Consider the following 18551-nt stretch of genomic DNA (forward strand, 5'->3'; position numbering starts at 1 on the left):
AACTAAATTCAAAGTTTATTTATTTTTTTGTTTTAAACCCGGAAGACGATCTTTAAAATCCAAATAGTTCTTTGTGGAAAGTAATTATGTCTCTATATATGATTGCTATCTGGCGCTACTTACCCTTTTACCAGCCTCACAAATACCTAAAGTTCAGTCTGTATCTAACTCTGTATCAGACACTGGTGAGGGTAGACTTAATTAAAAAACAAATTGAAAAGTATTGTCCTTGAGGAGTTTGAAAGCAAGGTGGCATTAACACAGCATCTCTTCCACCCGCCCCCCCACCCCTCTTTGTGTGTAAAAGGAGCTCATTGGAATGCTCATGATCACTTATTTGAGTCTTTTACTCAGTGAAATATATATCTTCTTGAGTGCAGTATCCTATATTTGATAGAAATTATTGTGAACAGTGCTGAGGATATTGACTGATGAATAAACAAGGATGTTTCAGCTCCTTTTGAAGAGTAAGGCAGCTTTTAGGTCTCAAAGCACTTTCCAAATTCACTGTGTCACTGTCATCCTGTTCATCGATTTACTCGAGCGGGCGCCAGTAATGTCTCCTTTTGTCCCAGCCCTGAGATTTTAGCAGCCTGCCCCTTACTGGTTTTTTCCAATGATTGGAGGCTGTTTTTAGGGTCAGGGGAATTAGACTGTTATTGGTACTGTATTTGGCATATCGAATACACCACGGGGAGCTTACCAGGCTCTTCCCTCGGGCAGCATACTCTCGGTAGCTTGCCGGGCTCTCCGAGAGGCATATATATATATATATATATATATTTCCTTTTATGATGATGTGTCACACGGCCTTGAAGTGAAGCTGCAGAGGGGTCTAGGAATATGTTCATTTGTGCGTGAGGCTTGGCCTGAGAGTGTGGAAAGCGGCCTAGAGCGTGGCGGCAGTTGGGTAGTGGAGGTCGGCTGCTGGGACTGGGTCTTTGGGGTGGGGAAGGCTCTCACCCGCCCCTGTCTGGGTTGCCCCTTTTACGGCGGCATGGTTATGGGGGCCTCATTTTATGCTCTCTTCCGGGAGAAGCAGCCGTGAGTTCTTCCTGGAGTCGGGTTGCTTGGGAATTCAGCCCAAAGCGGGTGGTAAACTCCGTCTAAGGCTAAATACTTTCCAAATTACTGAGAAAGAAAAAAAATCCTGTAGGAAAAAGATAACAGCCTTTGGTACTATGTGTAAGATTCAACGCCATTGATCTTGTTTATTTTTGGTGGGTGTATTGGGGAGACGGGGTCAAGCTCAGTGATGATTAGATCAAGAGCTAATTCCTGGCTCTTTGCTGAAGAGTGATCAGGGTCAGCCTGAGGAAAGATGAACGGGGTCTCTTGTCTCTTTTACTATCTCTCCAGCACCACTGATTTTTTTTTTTCCAAGGCCTGGGAAGTAAGTTTCTTGAGGATGTGCTGGGCAATTTCTGCTCTGGGAGAAAGAGGCGAGGGAAGGATGGCCCAGCGTCTCCCAGCCCTACTCTTGTCATTTGAGGACTTTTTTGAAATTAAGTGCTTCTTTAGGTTCCCTTTTCATTCCTTTCTGATGATGCAACATGTCTTAAAAGATACTGGACAAGTGGTAATCACCTGAGATACTTTTTTTCCCCCCCATCTTAACTTGTTGATGAAGAACCCAGAGGGTGTAAGTATCACTAGGTATTTTTACTTACTAAATATTTTTATTGTCTTGAGAACTGTGAACATAACTTTCAAAAGTATCTCTCTTCTTAGCTTTCTGGAAAATAAACCCAGTAGGAGACCAGAGCTAAATAAATTGATTAGGCAGACATTTAATTTATTCCATTAAAATGTAAGCTCTAGAAAGGAAGAATTTTTGTCTCTATGGTTCTCTTCAATAGTATTGATTATGTGGTAAATATCTTTTTTAATGGTGAATAAATGAGTGAATTTCTTTTAAGTGGAAGGGATTGAACCCAGGATCTCTACTGCCAACCCCTAATGCGTGAATTTCAAGGATCTTATATTTTTGCTCAAAGAGTGTACATTACCTATTAGCATAAAAATTGCCTGAAATTTCTGATTTCCATGTGCTGACAGGAAGCAGCCAATGAAAATCAAATAGTTCTTTCACATTAAAATTGGTCCGGGAACATAGTATTGTTATATTAATATTTTTATTTGAAATTTTTAATACCAGCCATATGTTTTGGGGGCAAATGCATTGAAATGCATGTATGTTAAATGTGTCAATTCCATAAATTCTGAAAAATATAAATTCCCATGTAACTTAAACAATGCAAGAGGTGGAATATTTTTTATCAGCTGAGGAATTCCTCACACCCCTCCCAGTTCATACCTGTGCTTACCTTTCATTCTCACCTTCAAGTAACCACAGTTGCGTTTTTTTTCATGTGGATATTGCCCATTGGATTACTTTCCTTCTCACTGGATCTCTTAAAAGAGTTTTGCGCATTAAAATAACTAAGGAGCCGGGAGAGAGTACTGTGGTTAGGGCACATGCCTGGCTTGTTCCTGCCATGGCTTTGATTCCCGCCACCACATGATCTCTCAGACATCACCAGATGCAGCTTTGGAATCCCCCTCATTCCTCTTGGGATGACGTGGGGTCCTCCTCAGGCCGACCTGAATACATCCACCTTGGGCCATTGTAGAGAACTTTTAAAAAAGTTTTTTAATAGACTTAATCGTATGCCATCTTGTAGTTTCAGGAAACGCAGATGGAGACTTATCCTGCTCTAACATTGTAGAATGAATGCAGTTATTCAAAATGGAAAAAGTATTGATTGGAGAGACATTCTAAAGACCCAGTTTCTGTTTGAATATGGTTGAAATTACTAATTTTTTAAGGGGGCTGCGCCTGGTTATGCTCAGAGTTTAACTCCTGGTTAACCATATTCAGGAGACTGTATGGAGTGCTAGGGATTGAACACCAATTTGGCTGCATGCAAGGCAAGTGCCCTTACCCACTGTACTATCTCTCTGGCCCTCTGAAAGAACTGCTTGTATACATTTAATTACTTTGGTGATCTAATGATAATTGGATCTGTTTAAAGTAAGATGGTAGTAGTATCAGCTTTGGTATACAGAATATCCAAGACACAAGACAGTTTATTATTAACAGTTCGAATTTAAATTCTGGTAATATTTAAAAAAATTACATTTCAGTTTCTTCTGCAGTATAATGGGCATGGAAGCTTTTATGTAGCAAATATATCTGTAGTTCAATATGTAAGCACGTGGGTAAATTGTGTTTAGGGTGGTTTAATTTATTGTGTGTATGGAATAGTAAGAGTTTATTTTATAGTTAATCCTTTTCAAAATGAGTTGACTATATTTACTTTTTAATTGATTAATTTACTGCTCAAAATGTGGTATGTTGGGCTGGAGCGATAGCACAGTGGGTAGGGTGTTTGCCTTGCACGTGGCTGACCGAGGTTCGATTCCCAGCATCCACTATGGTCTCCTGATCACTGCCAAAAATAATTCCTGAGTGCAGAGCCAGGAGTAACCCCTGTGCATCACCAGGTGTGACCAAAAAAGCCAAAAAAGAAAAAATGTAGTATTTTCCTATCAAATCACTGTATCACTGTATCACTGTCATCCTGTTGCTCATCCATTTGCTCAAACAGGCACCAGTAATGTCTCCACTGTGAGACCTGTTGTTCTTGTTTGTAGCATATTGAATAGACCACGGGTAGTTTGCCAGGCTCTGCTGTGCGGGCAAGAGACTCTTGGTAGCTTGTCGGGCTCTCCGAGAGAGGCGGAGGAATCGAACCCAGGTCGGCTTCATGCAAGGCAAATGCCCTACCCGCTGTATTATCACTCCAGCCCATTCCTATCAGATAGGAAATATAATGATATTTTGCATTACAATTGTGATACATATATATGTATATATATTTACTATGACATCAGGAGGAACCTAGGCAAGAATGATGACATTTTAATAATGACTATGTTTTCCTCTATCTATAATGATAAAAATGAAATACAGAAGGCTATTAGTGAAAATGTTTTATATTGAAAAACTATTTGTTCAAATCTTCTTTTCATGCAAAGGTACAGAGGCAAAGACATTGGTGGTTTGCCAGATCTTATGATATTGTTTGATTTCACTAGTTTTCTTCTTCCTCAGCTCAGCTACATTGGCCCTGTAATTGCATATACTTTTAAAGCAGCTAATCATAACCATCAAGATATAGCATTTTATCCTATTTTGGTAGCAAGACAGGGAACAAAGCAATGATTTGGTACGTTTGCTGAAGCTGATTTATAAGTGATCTGTCTGTGAGGTCCTTGGATTTCATTTTGCAGACCTCTACTATAACAATTACAAAATCAGAGCAATTTTATTTACTTTTCAGATCATGTGGACGAGCGAACAGTATGCAATGCAATTGCCCCAGAAAAAGATGTCGATGGCTTTCATATTATCAATATTGGAAGGCTGTGCCTCGATCAGCCTTGCCTCGTACCTGCCACTGCCGGTGCTGTCTGGGAAATAATCAGAAGAACAGGTTGGTGATTGTGACATGGGTGCTAAGGGCCAAACAGGGCTTTGCCTTGATGGAACCCCTTCAGTTAGTCTGAGTAAGAGACAGAAAATGATAATCTATGGAAGTTTAATTATACAAATATGTATAATTTAAAAGTTTAATTTTCCAAATAATCCAAAATAAAATAAAATGAAGAACATGTGCCATATTATAGTTAATTGCAGATGTCTTGTCACAAGTGAATTTTCTAAACCGTATGTTCGTCTAATTACATTATACTAGAAACTTGATTATTTTGATATCATTTTGTAAAATGTGTTTTATTTTTCCTTATTTTAAAAAACAAAAATGGGCTGAAAATATTTGAGCTGACTCTGAGCCTAGGTTTTCAATTTAAACAGTTGCCTTTGAATTGCTATAATAATATCATCATCATCATCATCATCATCATCATCATCATCATCATCATCATCATCATCATCATCATCCCATTGATCGTCGAATTTCTTGAGTGGTCTCAGTAACGTCTCTGTTCGTTGTAGCCCTGAGATTTTAGAAGCCTCTCTTTACTCCTCCTTCCTAAGGATGCCACATTGGAGGCTCTTTCAGGGTCAGGGGAATGAGACCCAGCTTGTTACTGGTTTTGGCATATTAATACACCATGGGGACCTTGCGAGGCTCTCCCATGTGGGCAGGAAACTCCTGGTAGTTTACCAGGTTTTCCCAGAGGGAGAAGTAGGCTATAAGATATCTTGCGGCCGCAAAGCCCATCGAGATGTGTAAGATGCTTATTTCTGCATTCATTTCTTGACTCCTGGAGGTCTTTCCTTTGGATGGTGCTTTTGCCTCCTTCACTGTCTGGAAGCGTTTCCTTTCTATTTGGCTATTTCCTAATGGAGAGAAAAATTCCAAAGAGAATGAAGATCCCAGAATCATATTCTTCAAATATTAGTGCTTGAAAAAAAAACTTAATTCTAACAACTTTCATTTATGAGAAGAATATGCCCCAAAGAAGTAAACTGAGTTGTGTTTGCAAACTTTATTTCTCATACCTTCCAAATATTTATATAAATACTCCAATTAGTATATTACTCTTATCTCCTATGGAATAAAGTGTGTGAGTTATATGAAAAGTACCTTTAAAAGTGATTTCAGTAATTAATAAAAATAATGCATAAAAAATGATTTCAGGGCCAGAGTGATAGTACAGAGGTACGGAGTTTGGCTTGCATGTGACCAACTGGGATTCAATCCTTGGTATTCCAGATGGTTCCCCCAAGGATGGCCAGGACTGATTCCTGAGGGCAGAGCCAGGAGTAACCCCTGAGAAGTGTCAGGTGTGGCCCCTAAACAAAACAAAAAGCAAAACAAAATGATTTAATTTTTTCTCATATTTGCTTAAAGTTTGAGTACCAACATAATTTAATCTTGTTATAATCTTCCTTATAATCAGTGCATAATGTATTTTAAATCTCTGCACTACTAGCTTTATGTGAATCTCACTGTTTAAAAGTAATTTAATGGCAACTTGAAAATATCTGTTAGTGAGAATATAGTCACAGAGGACATGATAAACGCAAAAGCATAAGTAATGTGAGCACTTTGTAGACTCAATAATCCATATGTAACTAGAAGATTTTAAAGAAAGTTTTGACTAGTTAAAATGCGTACTTCGACTCTTTTTGCTTCTTCATTCATATTAAACTCTGTGTTTTAAGGAATTGAAACTTTTGGGAAAAATGTGGTGGTGGCTGGAAGATCCAAGAACGTAGGGATGCCCATTGCCATGCTTTTACACACGGATGGAGACCATGAACGGCCAGGAGGTAGGTAGACCTTGTGAAGTCTCTTGACACTCAGAATTTCATTCACTGTCACTGTCACTGTCATCCCATTGCTCATTGATTTGCTCAAACCGGCACCAGTAACATCTCCATTGTGAGACTTGTTGTTACTGTTTTTGGCATATCGAATACTACGTCATCGGTAGCATGCCAGGCTCTGCCATGTGGGCGGGATTCTCTAGGTAGCTCGCTGGGCTCTCCGAGAGGGGCAGAGGAATCTAACCTGGGTTGACCACGTGCAAGGCAAACACTTACCTGCTGTGCTATCACTCCAGTCCATATGTTGTCATAACGGTACTAATTATATTGGATATTGATTGTTAATGTGTTCCTTTTTCCTAGGCATACATAGTATGTCTAGTAAACGTGAACATGTCATAGACTTTTGTATATCTGGAATTTGTCACAGGGCCTAGCAATGATGCTAATCATACAATTCAGGAGTAAGTGAGTCAGTACAATTTATGGCTTTTACATACAATAAACCTCTTGTCCAATGACTGAACTAACTCATTTTAACTAAACATTGGAATATCATTTGATTGCTTAAAAATTTTTCTAGGGCTGGAGCTATAGTACAGTGGTTAGGGCATTTGCCTTGCACGCGGCTGATCCTGGTTCAATTCCCAGCATCCCATATGGTCCCCCGAGCACTGCCAGGAATAATTCCTGAGTGCAGAGCCAGGAGTAACCCTGAGCATTGCTGGGTGTGACCCAAAAAGCAAAAATAAATAAATAAATAAATAAATAAATAAATAAATAAAGTTTTCTAATAGTTTCACGATCACATCACCCATGACATGGCAATTTGTTACTGTTGAGAATCTGGTCCCTGACTTAGAGGGATGATCCAGTTTACCTAATCCTCATTAACAGGGAAATAATTCTACATGTGAGACTTTAAAAACAATGTTCTTATTGTTTTTCAAGTTATTTAAAAATAGGTACTCATACCCTAGCTGTAGTCTTGATTGGTGAAAGCTGAGTGTGAAGCGGCCGAGTTGACTGTTAGAGTCCGGGCGCTTGGGTCCGCTTGCTTGTGTCCGTTGTCCGTTTTGATATTTTCTCGTGCAGTAAGAAATGTAAAGCTCCTGGCTGTCCACACAGAGCTTCCTCACCTCCGGGTGCCACCTGCTAATGGGAGGCTCTCCATCCGGTGGCTGGCGAGCAGGGAGGTCAATGCTGGTGTAAGTGACATTTTTCCAGAGGCAGGAGTAACAGAAGCTTCCATCCTAGAGGACAGAGCTGTACAGCAGCTGGACGAACCGCTTTCTCACGCTCTGCCAGCTCTGCAGAGACCAAAACAAGCTCTCGAGGAATTCGAGGAATTCGCACAGTGGTGTGAGCTGTACTGACTGTCAGACGGACTGGAACCGAGATTTCAAAATGGAAAGAATGCCGTCCTGTGTTGAATATTAATGCTTTGTTCAGTGAAGTGAAACACTGTCGTGCCAAGTTGAACAGAAGCAAGAGATACTGACACCTCCTAGAAAGACTTCACGGTTAAAAAGCAGGAGCACTGAGGTTGCAGCAGAAGAGGCAAAAGGAAGTATTGGAGAGGGACACACAACGAGAAGGGATTCCGGGGGTCAGAGGTCGACCGAAACCCAGCTTAGAGGGCCAGAGAGGTTGAATATGTTTGTGTGGTGTGTGCTTCCTTCCCCCCCTGTCCATTTTCTGATTTAAAGCAACCTAAGTTACAATTCTTTTTTCCGCAGTGTTATCTCTTTCGGTCCTTCTTCATATGTAGATATGGATATTACTTGTATATGTGCATCCATATCTTTTCCCAACATTACATGGGATTGAACTAAGGTTTCATGCATGTAACACCTGTACTTTACCCCAATCCACATCTCCAGCCCTGTGTGTCTCCATGTATTTATTTATTTATTTATGGCTTTTTGGGTCACACTTGGCGATGCTCAGGGCTGACTCCTGGCTCTGCACTCAGGAATCACTCCTGGCAGTGCTCGGGGGACCATATGGGATGCTGGGAATTGAACCCGGGTTGGCCACGTGCAAGGCAAACACCCTACCCGCTGTGCTATCGCTCCAGCCCCTCATTTTTGATTTTAAAAAACCATTTTTCCCTTCTTTTTCCTCCCTTTCTCCCCCAAGAGACACTAGAAGACTCAGTGTCCCTTGGTTGTATTGTAAATGGACTGAAATGCAATTTGATTGTTTGAAAAATCTAGACTCTTTCATTCAAGACTATTTGGGACCGCACCCGCTTGGGAGCTCTTCCTGGCTCTGTGCTTGAGGGTGACTCCTAAGGGTGTCCAGGCCTGGAACTCAGTGCCAGGGATGGAACCCGGGCAGTCATGCAAGACGGTCACTTCAGCCTCCAATCCCCGTGGATCTTAAGTGATAAAAAACTGACAGAAACTTTTTAACTTCTTAAAAAGTGTGAATTTAAACTTTCAGCTTTTTATTTTAGGAAATGACTTGTCTTTCAAACAGTATATTCCTGAATTTTGGCAATTGCCTTTTGATCGCTTTCTTAAGAAGAAATATTGAGTGTTCAATTGTTTACATGTGCCCCTGAAAAAGAAATGGCATTCATTAAGTGTGAAAAACTATTATATAAATGTATGTACCCAAAGTATATTATACCTAGTCCAAAAATTTGATGGGAGTGAGACAGCTGTCCATACGAACATATGCTGAAATATGTGATCATTCGTGTGAAATAGCAGGCAGGACATAGATAAAAATTTTGGTTAGTTGCACTTTCGTGATTTGTATTAAAATCATGTTATTTGAATAAATATCAAGGTACACACAAACTTTTAGAACTGTATTATTGAGAGTCCTGAAAATATTTTTATGTTTTTAATTTTTTTTATGGTGGAGTCCCACACATGGCTGTGCTCAGGGCTTACTCTTAGTTTTGAGCTCAGGGATCACTCCTGGCAGGCCCTGGGGACCATATTATGTAACCTGGGCTGTTCCCTTGCAAGACAAGTACTCTGCCCATAGTACTCCCTCTCCGGCCCCTTGAAAATATTTTTAACGACAATAGCACATTTTAACGTCGGCTATTTTTTTTTTCTTTTGCTTTTTTGGGTCACACCCGGCAGTGCATGCACAGGGGTTACTCCTGGCTCTGCACTCAGGAATTACTCTTGGCGGTGCTCAGGGGACCATATGGGATGTTGGGAATCGAACCCGAGTCGGCCGCTTGCAAGGCAAGACGCCCTACCCGCTGTGCTATTGCTCTAGCCCCACATCAGTTATTTTTAAGTTAACTGTAAGTCACAAGTATAATGAATTGGGCAATTAATAGCTAAGGCTGGAGAGATAGTACAAAACATTGGTCACTGCTTGCGTGTATCCAGCTGGGGTTCAGTTCTCTGTCCTACATATGGTCCCTCAAGCACCACCAGGAGTGACTCCTGAGCACAGAGCAAATGGTAAGTTACCCAGTGTATTGCTGGGTGTGGCCCAAAACAAAAAAATCTAAAACTGTGACTGTATTTAAGAAACCTGAGAACATATGTTACTAACTGAAGTTACAATTGATATTTGTTTTTTACTAAAGATAATGAACTGTTATTTAGGAGGATTCTGGCTTTTGGTTGACAAAAATACCTTTTTTTTAAAAAAACTATAAAATTAGTGACAGGATTTAATTTTATATGTACTTGGCAGTTTGTATTGTGTAAATACACAGAGAGAATGTAATATGAATCGTATCTGCAGTGTGCTTTTGTGTAGGTACAGTAGAGATGTGAAACATAAGGTTTGTAGACTTATCTAGTCAGTCCTTGAGATCACATAGTCTGGCCCTGATGTATGATGAGACAGACATATATGTTTCCCTGTGGCCACCTGTAGCCCATTTGCCTAGTTATGTGTGTTTTCTACAAAAGATAATGAACTGTTATTTAGGAGGATTGCCTATATTTCATGACCCACAAATGATGTTACAAATATCTGTATGGCCTTGGCACAACAAAGGTTTCCCACCCCTGAAAGAGGTATAAATACCCAAATACATTTGTCAGAGTTTGAACTTTTACAATGAGGGATATTTTTTGCATATGTAACTCAAATTTTTCCAAATTCAAACAAAAATAATTGTGAGATTGTTGGGAGGCAGAAGTAAATGAGCTAGTTAGTTCATACACAGTAAGTACTCAATACACGTTACATATTATAATGTACCCATTTTAACTTATTTAAGGTGGGCCACAGCACTATGTAAAACAGTATGCAAATGAGGAATAGTTAATGGGAAAGGGAATCAGGCATGGAACCAAAAAGAAGCCAAGGATAATAAGGTCACTGCCGGAAAGAGGCATATCTTATTAAGGCTTCAGCCATATTCACACTGCCAAGCACACTGATTTTTTAAATATATGGGTGTGTTTTATTTACATGTTTGGTAAATTTCTGTGATTGGGTCTAAGTTATATTTTTTATGATTGGGTTACTTATTTCATCCTGAGAATTTCTTAGTTCTCAGAAAAGAGCAATTGTTTTCCCAATTAGTGTCTTTAAAAAATTAAATTCTATGCTTAGGATAAATAAAACATTTTCTGATTTTGAGACCAAAAAGTAATTTCTCCCAAGGGTTCCTATAAACAGAAAACAATGTAATGGGTTGAGTGAGATTTATAGTATTATTTTGAATCTAATTCCATAGCCACAATTTTTGGCTGTTCTATAATTACAGCACAGATTAAAGCTACCACAGGTTGTATTTCCCTTTGATCTCAGAAGGTATTTCTTCTTATTCTGTTTTTGGGGCATTCTCCTCTTTCCAGTCCTAAATTAGAGGTATGCAATTAACTCTCTCCAGAGCTTTAAAAGTATGTACTCTATGCGCCTCAAACACAGCCACTAAATCACGATCTTTATGAGATTAGACCTGAGCTTCATAATTTTTTGTTTGTTTTTCCTCCCCAAAAGATCGATAAATCTCTTTTAACCATTTCATTAGAGAGCTATCATGTATTTCGGGTTGAGGGAGACCAGGCAAAGCGTTGGAATGAGTCCAAAACTAGCTTTCTCTTTTCCATAGCCCTTCCTCAAGCTGTCCTTCCCAGCTCTATAACTTTAAGTGCCATCAATATAGACTTATATAAGTTCTAAAGGACAGTGCCACCAAAACAGCCCACGGGCACTTTAAACTTACCTTCATCTTTTTTTGTTGTTGTGGGGCCACTCCCGAAGGTGTTCAGAGTTACATGCTGTACAGCCACACCCTGCAGTACTTGGGGGCCTTATGGTGCCAGGGATTGAAACCAAAGCCTTGTAGGTGCAAGGTTGTGCTTCGTAACCAAATCCACAGGTCTTTACTCTCACTCTTTATTTTACTTTTCAGAACCTTTCACGTCTTATTATATGGCACTATCAACTCAGTTGACATATTTCTCATGCCTGACCCATTATTAGCAATCTGTAAAATAGACATCTAATTTCACCACCTCCACTATTAAGATCTTACTTGGGACATTAAAATTTACATATTGATCTCCCTGATTCTATCCTTCTCTCAACTATTATAGGTCTCTGATGTAGCCTACAGCAGGTTTCAGTCATCAGCTATACACAACTTCCCAGTACACTCAGAACATACTTGTCACTTGTCACTTGTCATCCCATTGATCTTTGATTTGCTCGAGTGGGCACTAGTAACATTTCCATTCGTCCCTGTCGAGTGCTAGTGTAGCCCAATGGTATCTGCTCGCTCTAGGTACAGGAAGAGGCTCAAACTATTCATTCAGGGTTTTGACGAAGAAGTCTGACCATCTCGTAGGTAGGCGGCCACGCGGTCTTTTGAAGTCCCATGGAATCCAGTCGGTAACAACTCTAGTCCAGCAGTCGTCTCTGAATCGCACTACGTGTCTAGCCCATCTGATATTTGACACATTGGCAAACGAGACAGCGTCCCTGATTTTTGATCATCGATGGAGGTTGGAACTATGGATTCCTTCTCTCACTTGAGTGAAATGAAAAGCATAGCTCCTTTGATTCCTCTTTGGGATACCCGAATAGTGTTCTCATCCTATTTGCATAGGGCCCAGGTCTCTGAGGTGTATTTTAGTGCAGCAAGAACGGTGGAGTCGAAAAGATGTGCCCAGAGCCAGAGGTTCTTTGTCCTCTTAACCACTTCTTCGATGCTCTTGAAGGCATTCCAGGCTGCTCTCTTCTTCCTGCGCAGTTCCTCCTGCGCAGTTCTGGCACCAAGTTGTTCCTTATGTTGAGTTCCTGACCCAGGTACACATAGCTGCTGCATTCCGAGATGTTCATTCCATTGAGAGCAAATGGAAGTCAGGGACTAGTTCGTTTTTCATGAACATTGTTTTGGTGAAATTCAGCTGCAGTCCGATCTTTCCACACTCTCAGTCAAAGTCAGCCAGCATTTGTGCAGCTTGGCTAATGTTTGGTGTTATGAGAACGATGTCATCAGCGAAGCAGAGGTGGTGTAGCTGCCAACTCAGAACATAACACTAGAATAAAATCCAAATTCCGTACTGTGATGTTTAAGACTTACATGATCTGAACTGGACTGCCTCTCAACAATTGTTCTTACTCTTTAAACCTTTGGGGTAGATGTTTAAAGGGTGTGAGCTAACAAGCAAAAAAACAACTAGCTGGGTCTCGACAAGATACAAGAGCATTAAAGTATGCTGGTTTAGAGCATGAAAAGAAGGCTTAAATCTGAGTGTTACGTAACTATTCTGTTATTTAAATATAAAGTTATTTAAATAACCTGTCCAGAGAAATAAGCTGCAATCCAAGTGGAAAACATTCAGTAAGTGAACTTCCAGAGTTGAGAGGGGGTAGTATTCCTTTAAAATCAGGAACATGGATCTTCTGATCATTTTGCAAGTTATAAGAAGATGAAGTTAAAGACATACTTTGTGTATTAGTATGTCTTTCTATGAACTTTCTCTCGTTAGATGCCCTGTTATCAGTACTATTGTTGTGTTCCAGGTGAGATGCAAAGGCAGAATTTATCCCTAGGGAAAAAAAGATACATCACCTAAGAGATCATTCATGCTTCCTAAAAGAGTCAGGAAGATAATCCCAGAATGCTGTTCTGTTGAAGAATTCAAGTCACTGAGTGCTCACTCTGGTTTTACTACTGTGAACATCAACAGTTCTTTTTCTGGCACTGCAACCAGACTAAGTGAGCCTGAATTTTGTCTTTTGTATAGATTATATAGGTTCATTTGTACAAAGTACTAAAGTATATATAATAAGTTCTCTCTCTTATTTTAAAATGTTACTTCATGAAATAAAAGAGGACATGAGGAAATGGAAACACATCCCCTGCTCATGGATTGGGAGAATTAACATTGTCAAAATTGCAATACTCCCCAAAGCATTATACAGTTGATTCAATGTGATCCCTATAAGGATATCCATAACATTCTTCAAGAAAGTGGATCAAACACTCCTGAAATTCATATGGAACAATAAACCCCCACGAATAGCTAAAGCAATTTTGGGGGAAAAGAAGATGGGAAGCATCACCTTCCTCAATCTCAAACTCTACTACAAAGTGGTAATAATTAAAACTGCTTGGTACTGGAACAAAGGCAGAGCTGTAGACCAATGGAACAGAGTTGAATATCCTTACACACACCCACACCCTCACTGGGCAGGTTGAGTTTCCCTCCCTGTCCCAAGCAGAACCCTGGGAGCTGAAAACCTCCAGAACCCAACCACTGCCATGCTCAAGGCCACCCTCCACATGCTTGAATGAGCCTCACCCAAGTGTGAACTAACAGAAAAACTCAGGTATGCAGGACCCGTGACTGAGATCCTCCAGGTCACTCAGATTGGGACCGGACTGCCTCCCCCGAGCTCCCCAGTTCGCACCCACAAACTGCCCCCAGTGCCATGTAATCTCATCAACGGCCAAGACCCAGAAACTATAAACTAAAGCTCCTGGAAGAGAGTGATGCAGAATTTCCTTCTTATACTCTAGCCCACTTACGCACCAAAACTAGCACGCATTTGTTTGGTTTTAACATACTTGCTTGTGCTCTCTTATATATGGGCTTAAATGGCTCCAGAATGAAATACAACCGTCACACACTTCCCTCTTATTGTGGTGGGAAGGTGCTTGGTGGGATTGGTGTTTGAATATTATCTGCAATGAACTATTGTGAACTATTTTATGAAAATAAAATATATAAAAATTGTAAAAAACATAAAAAAAATCAAAGACATAGGTGCCGCTGCATAGCATACAAGGACCCGCTCGCGCTTTCTCCATCTGGACATCTGAAAATGGGTGGATTGGCTCCCAGAGGGGGCGACTGAGGACAGAGCCAGTGGCAGCCAGAGCAGCCGGCCAGTGACCGCAGAGAAGGCAGCAGCTGTGCTCCGCAGCCAATGTGATGGTGGAGCGTGAGGGTCTGCCCCACCACACGTGCAGAAGGTGGAGGGCCCCATCCACAGCACGTGTCTCTGAGGAGACTGCACCTACTAGGTGAAGGGAGAGAAAGGAAATTAGGCAGTGATCCTAAAAAGTAAGAGTCTCCTGACATCTTGCCTGTTGGTCTGAGACAGACAGCCCTGGGTTTGCTTGGCCTCCTTGCCTCCTTTTCAGGAAAAAAAATCACTCACCATCTGTCCTGGAAATCTGCCATCTTTAAGCAAGCAGAAAATGCCTCCCAGTGGTGCTCTCTTGATCTACCCAGTTTGGGGAAACTCTGGTCTAGGAAGCTAGTGGACCCTTTGCCTCGGGGTCCGCCGTTGTAGAGGATGGCTTGGATGTACTTGTTGATTCAGAGGACGGCTTAGGTGTACCCGTGTTCAGGGACTTCCCTGGATTCTGAGCTGGCTGCCTGCTGGATTGTCTGAAGGGCGGATGGAGACAGTGAGACAAGGAGGCTGTTGGGGCGGGCTTGGGACTGAGCCTGTCCAGGAGGAGCAGCTGGGTGGGTCTCGGGTGGCCCTGCTGAGTGGCCGTGCTCCCCTCGGCTCCAGAACACCTGTTCTCACCCCAGCCACATGTTTGTGGTGTTTACAGAGTCTAGAAACTACAACTCACGGGATCCGGTACAGAAATGAACTCTGGACAAAGGCTGGTGGCTCAGCAGGAATCTCTCTGGCGGTGAGCGGGACGGATCCTTGTCAGCTCAGGAACTGCCCTGTAGAGCCTGGCTCGCCCTGGGGTGCGCACTCTGGGCTCGAGGCGGGAGCAGTGGCCAACTGGATAGTGCTGCTGAGAACTGAATCTGTTTTCTCTTAGCTAACTTGAGTTTAAAACAGATCTTAATATGAGTCTTTAGCATTTAGCTCCCTCTTACTTATAAGAGGCTGGAGCGATAGCACAGCATGTAGGGCGTTTGTCTTGCATGCAGCCGACCTGGATTCGATTCCTCCGTCCCCCTCAGAGAGCCCGGCAAGCTACCGAGAGTATCCTGCCCACACGGCAGAGCCTGGCAAGCTACCTGTGGCGTATTCATATGCCAAAAACAGTAACAAGTCTCACGATGGAGACATTACTGGTGCCCGCTCGAGCAAATCTATGAACAACAGGATGACAGTGGTACAGTGCTATCTTAGGATGGCGTTTTCTGTTAGGTCCTGGACTTCTTTCTGGTTTCTTTAGTCCCAGAGTCTCTGCTTCAGCCCTGCCCTGTCCAGGGAAGCTCCTCTCCTTAGCTCTGAGTGCCTGCAAAGTTGCAAATTCTGCCGAGTTGAGTCTCCCTAGTCTCCTTTCCTCCAGTGAATTTTCCTCGTGAGACTTGTGAGCAGATACTGTGTTCCATTCCATTGTTATGTGTGTATTAGACCTTCACTGTATTGATTCCACGGAGAACTCACAGGACACTTCCTGTCTGGTCAATTTGTCCTCACCCCTCCTCAAAATTGTTCTAGATCTTTAATCTTGGAGTAAGATCTGACTGGATATACTTTTTTTTTTTTACCTCTACTTTCTTAACATGTATCTTTTATGGTTTGGTTTTGGTTCTTATCAGTCAGTGCTCAGGGATCACCCCTGGAAGGCTTGGGGACCATTTAGGTGATGGGGACCAAAGCAGGTCCCATACTCGCTCTACTGTGTCTCCAGTCCCATGCCTTACATTTCAATTTTCCAACTTGACAGCCTCTCTTACTCATGCGTCACATCACTGAAGTATGTGTGAGTGCTTTCTCTGACTGCAAACCTGTATTTCCCAAATGTATATTTCATAGTCACCTCATGTTTTTCTGCATTTTTATTGGTCCATAATGCCCTTTTATTCCTTCTTAATTAGTATACTCCTACTCATATTTTAAGGCCTGACAAAGTACTTTCTTTAGGAACTCTTTCTTGATACCTTCCTAAGAGAGAGTTGACTGCTCACCTGTGCTCCCATTGTGCGTTTATCTTGCTGTTGTCAGTGTATCTGTACTTCTTTTATTATTAAGCCATTAAGTCAGTTTAAAAAAATTTTTATTAGTGAATCACCGTGAGGTACAGTTACAGACTTACAAACTTCTGTGCTTGCATTTCAGTCATACAATGCTCGAGTAGCCATCCCTCCACCAGTGCCCATTTTCCACCACCAACGGTCCCAGCATCACTCCCACCACCCCCACCCTGTCCCCCCGACCCCACTCCACCTCTGTGGCAGGGCATTCCCTTTTGCTCTTTCTCTCCTTTTGGGAGTTGTGGTTTGCAATAGAGGTATTGAGTGGCCATCATGTTTGGTCTGTAGTCTGCTTTCAGCGTGCGTCTTCCATCCCGAGCAGATGCTCCTAGCACCCTTTACTTGGTGGAAGGACCCTACTTATTTTCTTATATAATGGTCAGTACTTAACTGTCTTTGGATTTATTTGACTTTGTTTTATTTTGTTTTCTTCATTTGGGGTTTGGGGTTTGGGGCTTGGGGTTCACCAGCTGTGCACAGAGCTTACTTGTGGTTTTGTGCGGAGGGAACACACCTATCAGGGCTGAGGAACTATATGTAGTCCAGGGGGGGAACCTAGGTCAAGCTTTTACAAGGCAAGTGTCTTAGCAACTGATGGTCCTCGACCTTTCATTTGATTTTGCTTATGGTCAGTGGAAGCTAGATGACACAATGTTTGTGGTCATCTAGCTTTCTAGCTTCAGTTTTTTGCTCAAAAGTGATTTAATAGGGGCTGGAGGGATAGCACAGTTGGTAGGGCGTTTGCCTTGCACGCAGCCGACCCGGGTTCAAATCCCAGCATCCCATATGGTCCCCTGAGCACCGCCAGGGGTAATTCCTGAATGCAGAGCCAGGAGTAACCCCTGTGCATCGCCAGGTGTGACCCAAAAAAAGCAAAAATAAATAAATAAATAAATAAATAAATAAATAAAAATATAAAAAAAAAGTGATTTAATATTTTAAAACAGCCTTCTAATCCTTATAACTTTACAGAAATTGAATTGGGGTGCTTGAAAATTTCAGTAATCATTCATGACAGTTCTTTTACATTCCAGGTGATGCAACTGTGACAATAGCTCACAGATACACCCCCAGAGAACAATTAAAGATCCACACACAGTTGGCTGATGTTATCATAGTAGCTGCAGGTAAGTCTTTATGGATCTTATTTGGTAGAATGTTATAATCAGAGGAATTCCAGTTCTAATTACTGACATATCTATAAGAACAGCTAGTTTCTTAGAGGAGCTAGTTTATATAGTTTTCTCTTTTTTGTGGGGGGCCCCGGGATTTGGGAAGAACTACACCCGGTGATGCTCAGGGCTTAATCCTGGTTTTTTACTCAGGAATTACTCCTGGTGTTGGTCAGGAGACCATATGGAATTCTAGGGATTGAACCTGAGTTGGCTACATGCGAGGCAAACACTCTACCTACTGTACTGTCACTCCAGCCCTAATTTATATAATTTCTTAGAGGAGTTAAGTTTATGTAACTTCCATCAGCTGGGTTCTGTTTCTTGGAAATCATCACATTGGTCCACTAAATCTACATTAACAATAGGAGACTGACATGGTCTGATTATGGTTTGACACATAGTGTGTTAAGAAGAATGACTTTAGAACAGAAGTATAAATAGATAAAATAGCATTGCACTTCATGGATTGTTGTTTTTTAATTTGTTTCATATTCAAACATACAAAATGATGTCACCCTTTACTTTTACCTTTGCTCTTGCTATGTAAGTTTTCCTGTACTGCAATTAGTTGCTATATTTAAGGCATAACTCTTTTCATTTTGCTCATCAGTTCAGTGTATTAGTAATTTCTAAACTTTCTGCTTTAATTTATGACTACATAGAAAC

General features: G+C 41.3%; 1 protein-coding gene across 2 annotated transcripts in view; it reads left to right on the forward strand.

Annotated features, from left to right (window-relative positions):
- Nucleotides 1–18551, forward strand: part of MTHFD2L (methylenetetrahydrofolate dehydrogenase (NADP+ dependent) 2 like) — a 109530-nt gene that overhangs the window by 22311 nt on the left and 68668 nt on the right. For both annotated transcript variants that reach the window (XM_055139079.1, XM_055139080.1), the window contains 3 exons: nt 4347–4499; nt 6197–6304; nt 17745–17837. In XM_055139079.1, coding sequence (XP_054995054.1) covers nt 4347–4499; nt 6197–6304; nt 17745–17837 — 354 coding nt within the window. The remainder of the gene's footprint in view (nt 1–4346; nt 4500–6196; nt 6305–17744; nt 17838–18551) is intronic.

This window comes from Sorex araneus, chromosome 5, assembly GCF_027595985.1.
Source record: "Sorex araneus isolate mSorAra2 chromosome 5, mSorAra2.pri, whole genome shotgun sequence".
NCBI lineage: Eukaryota > Metazoa > Chordata > Mammalia > Eulipotyphla > Soricidae > Sorex > Sorex araneus.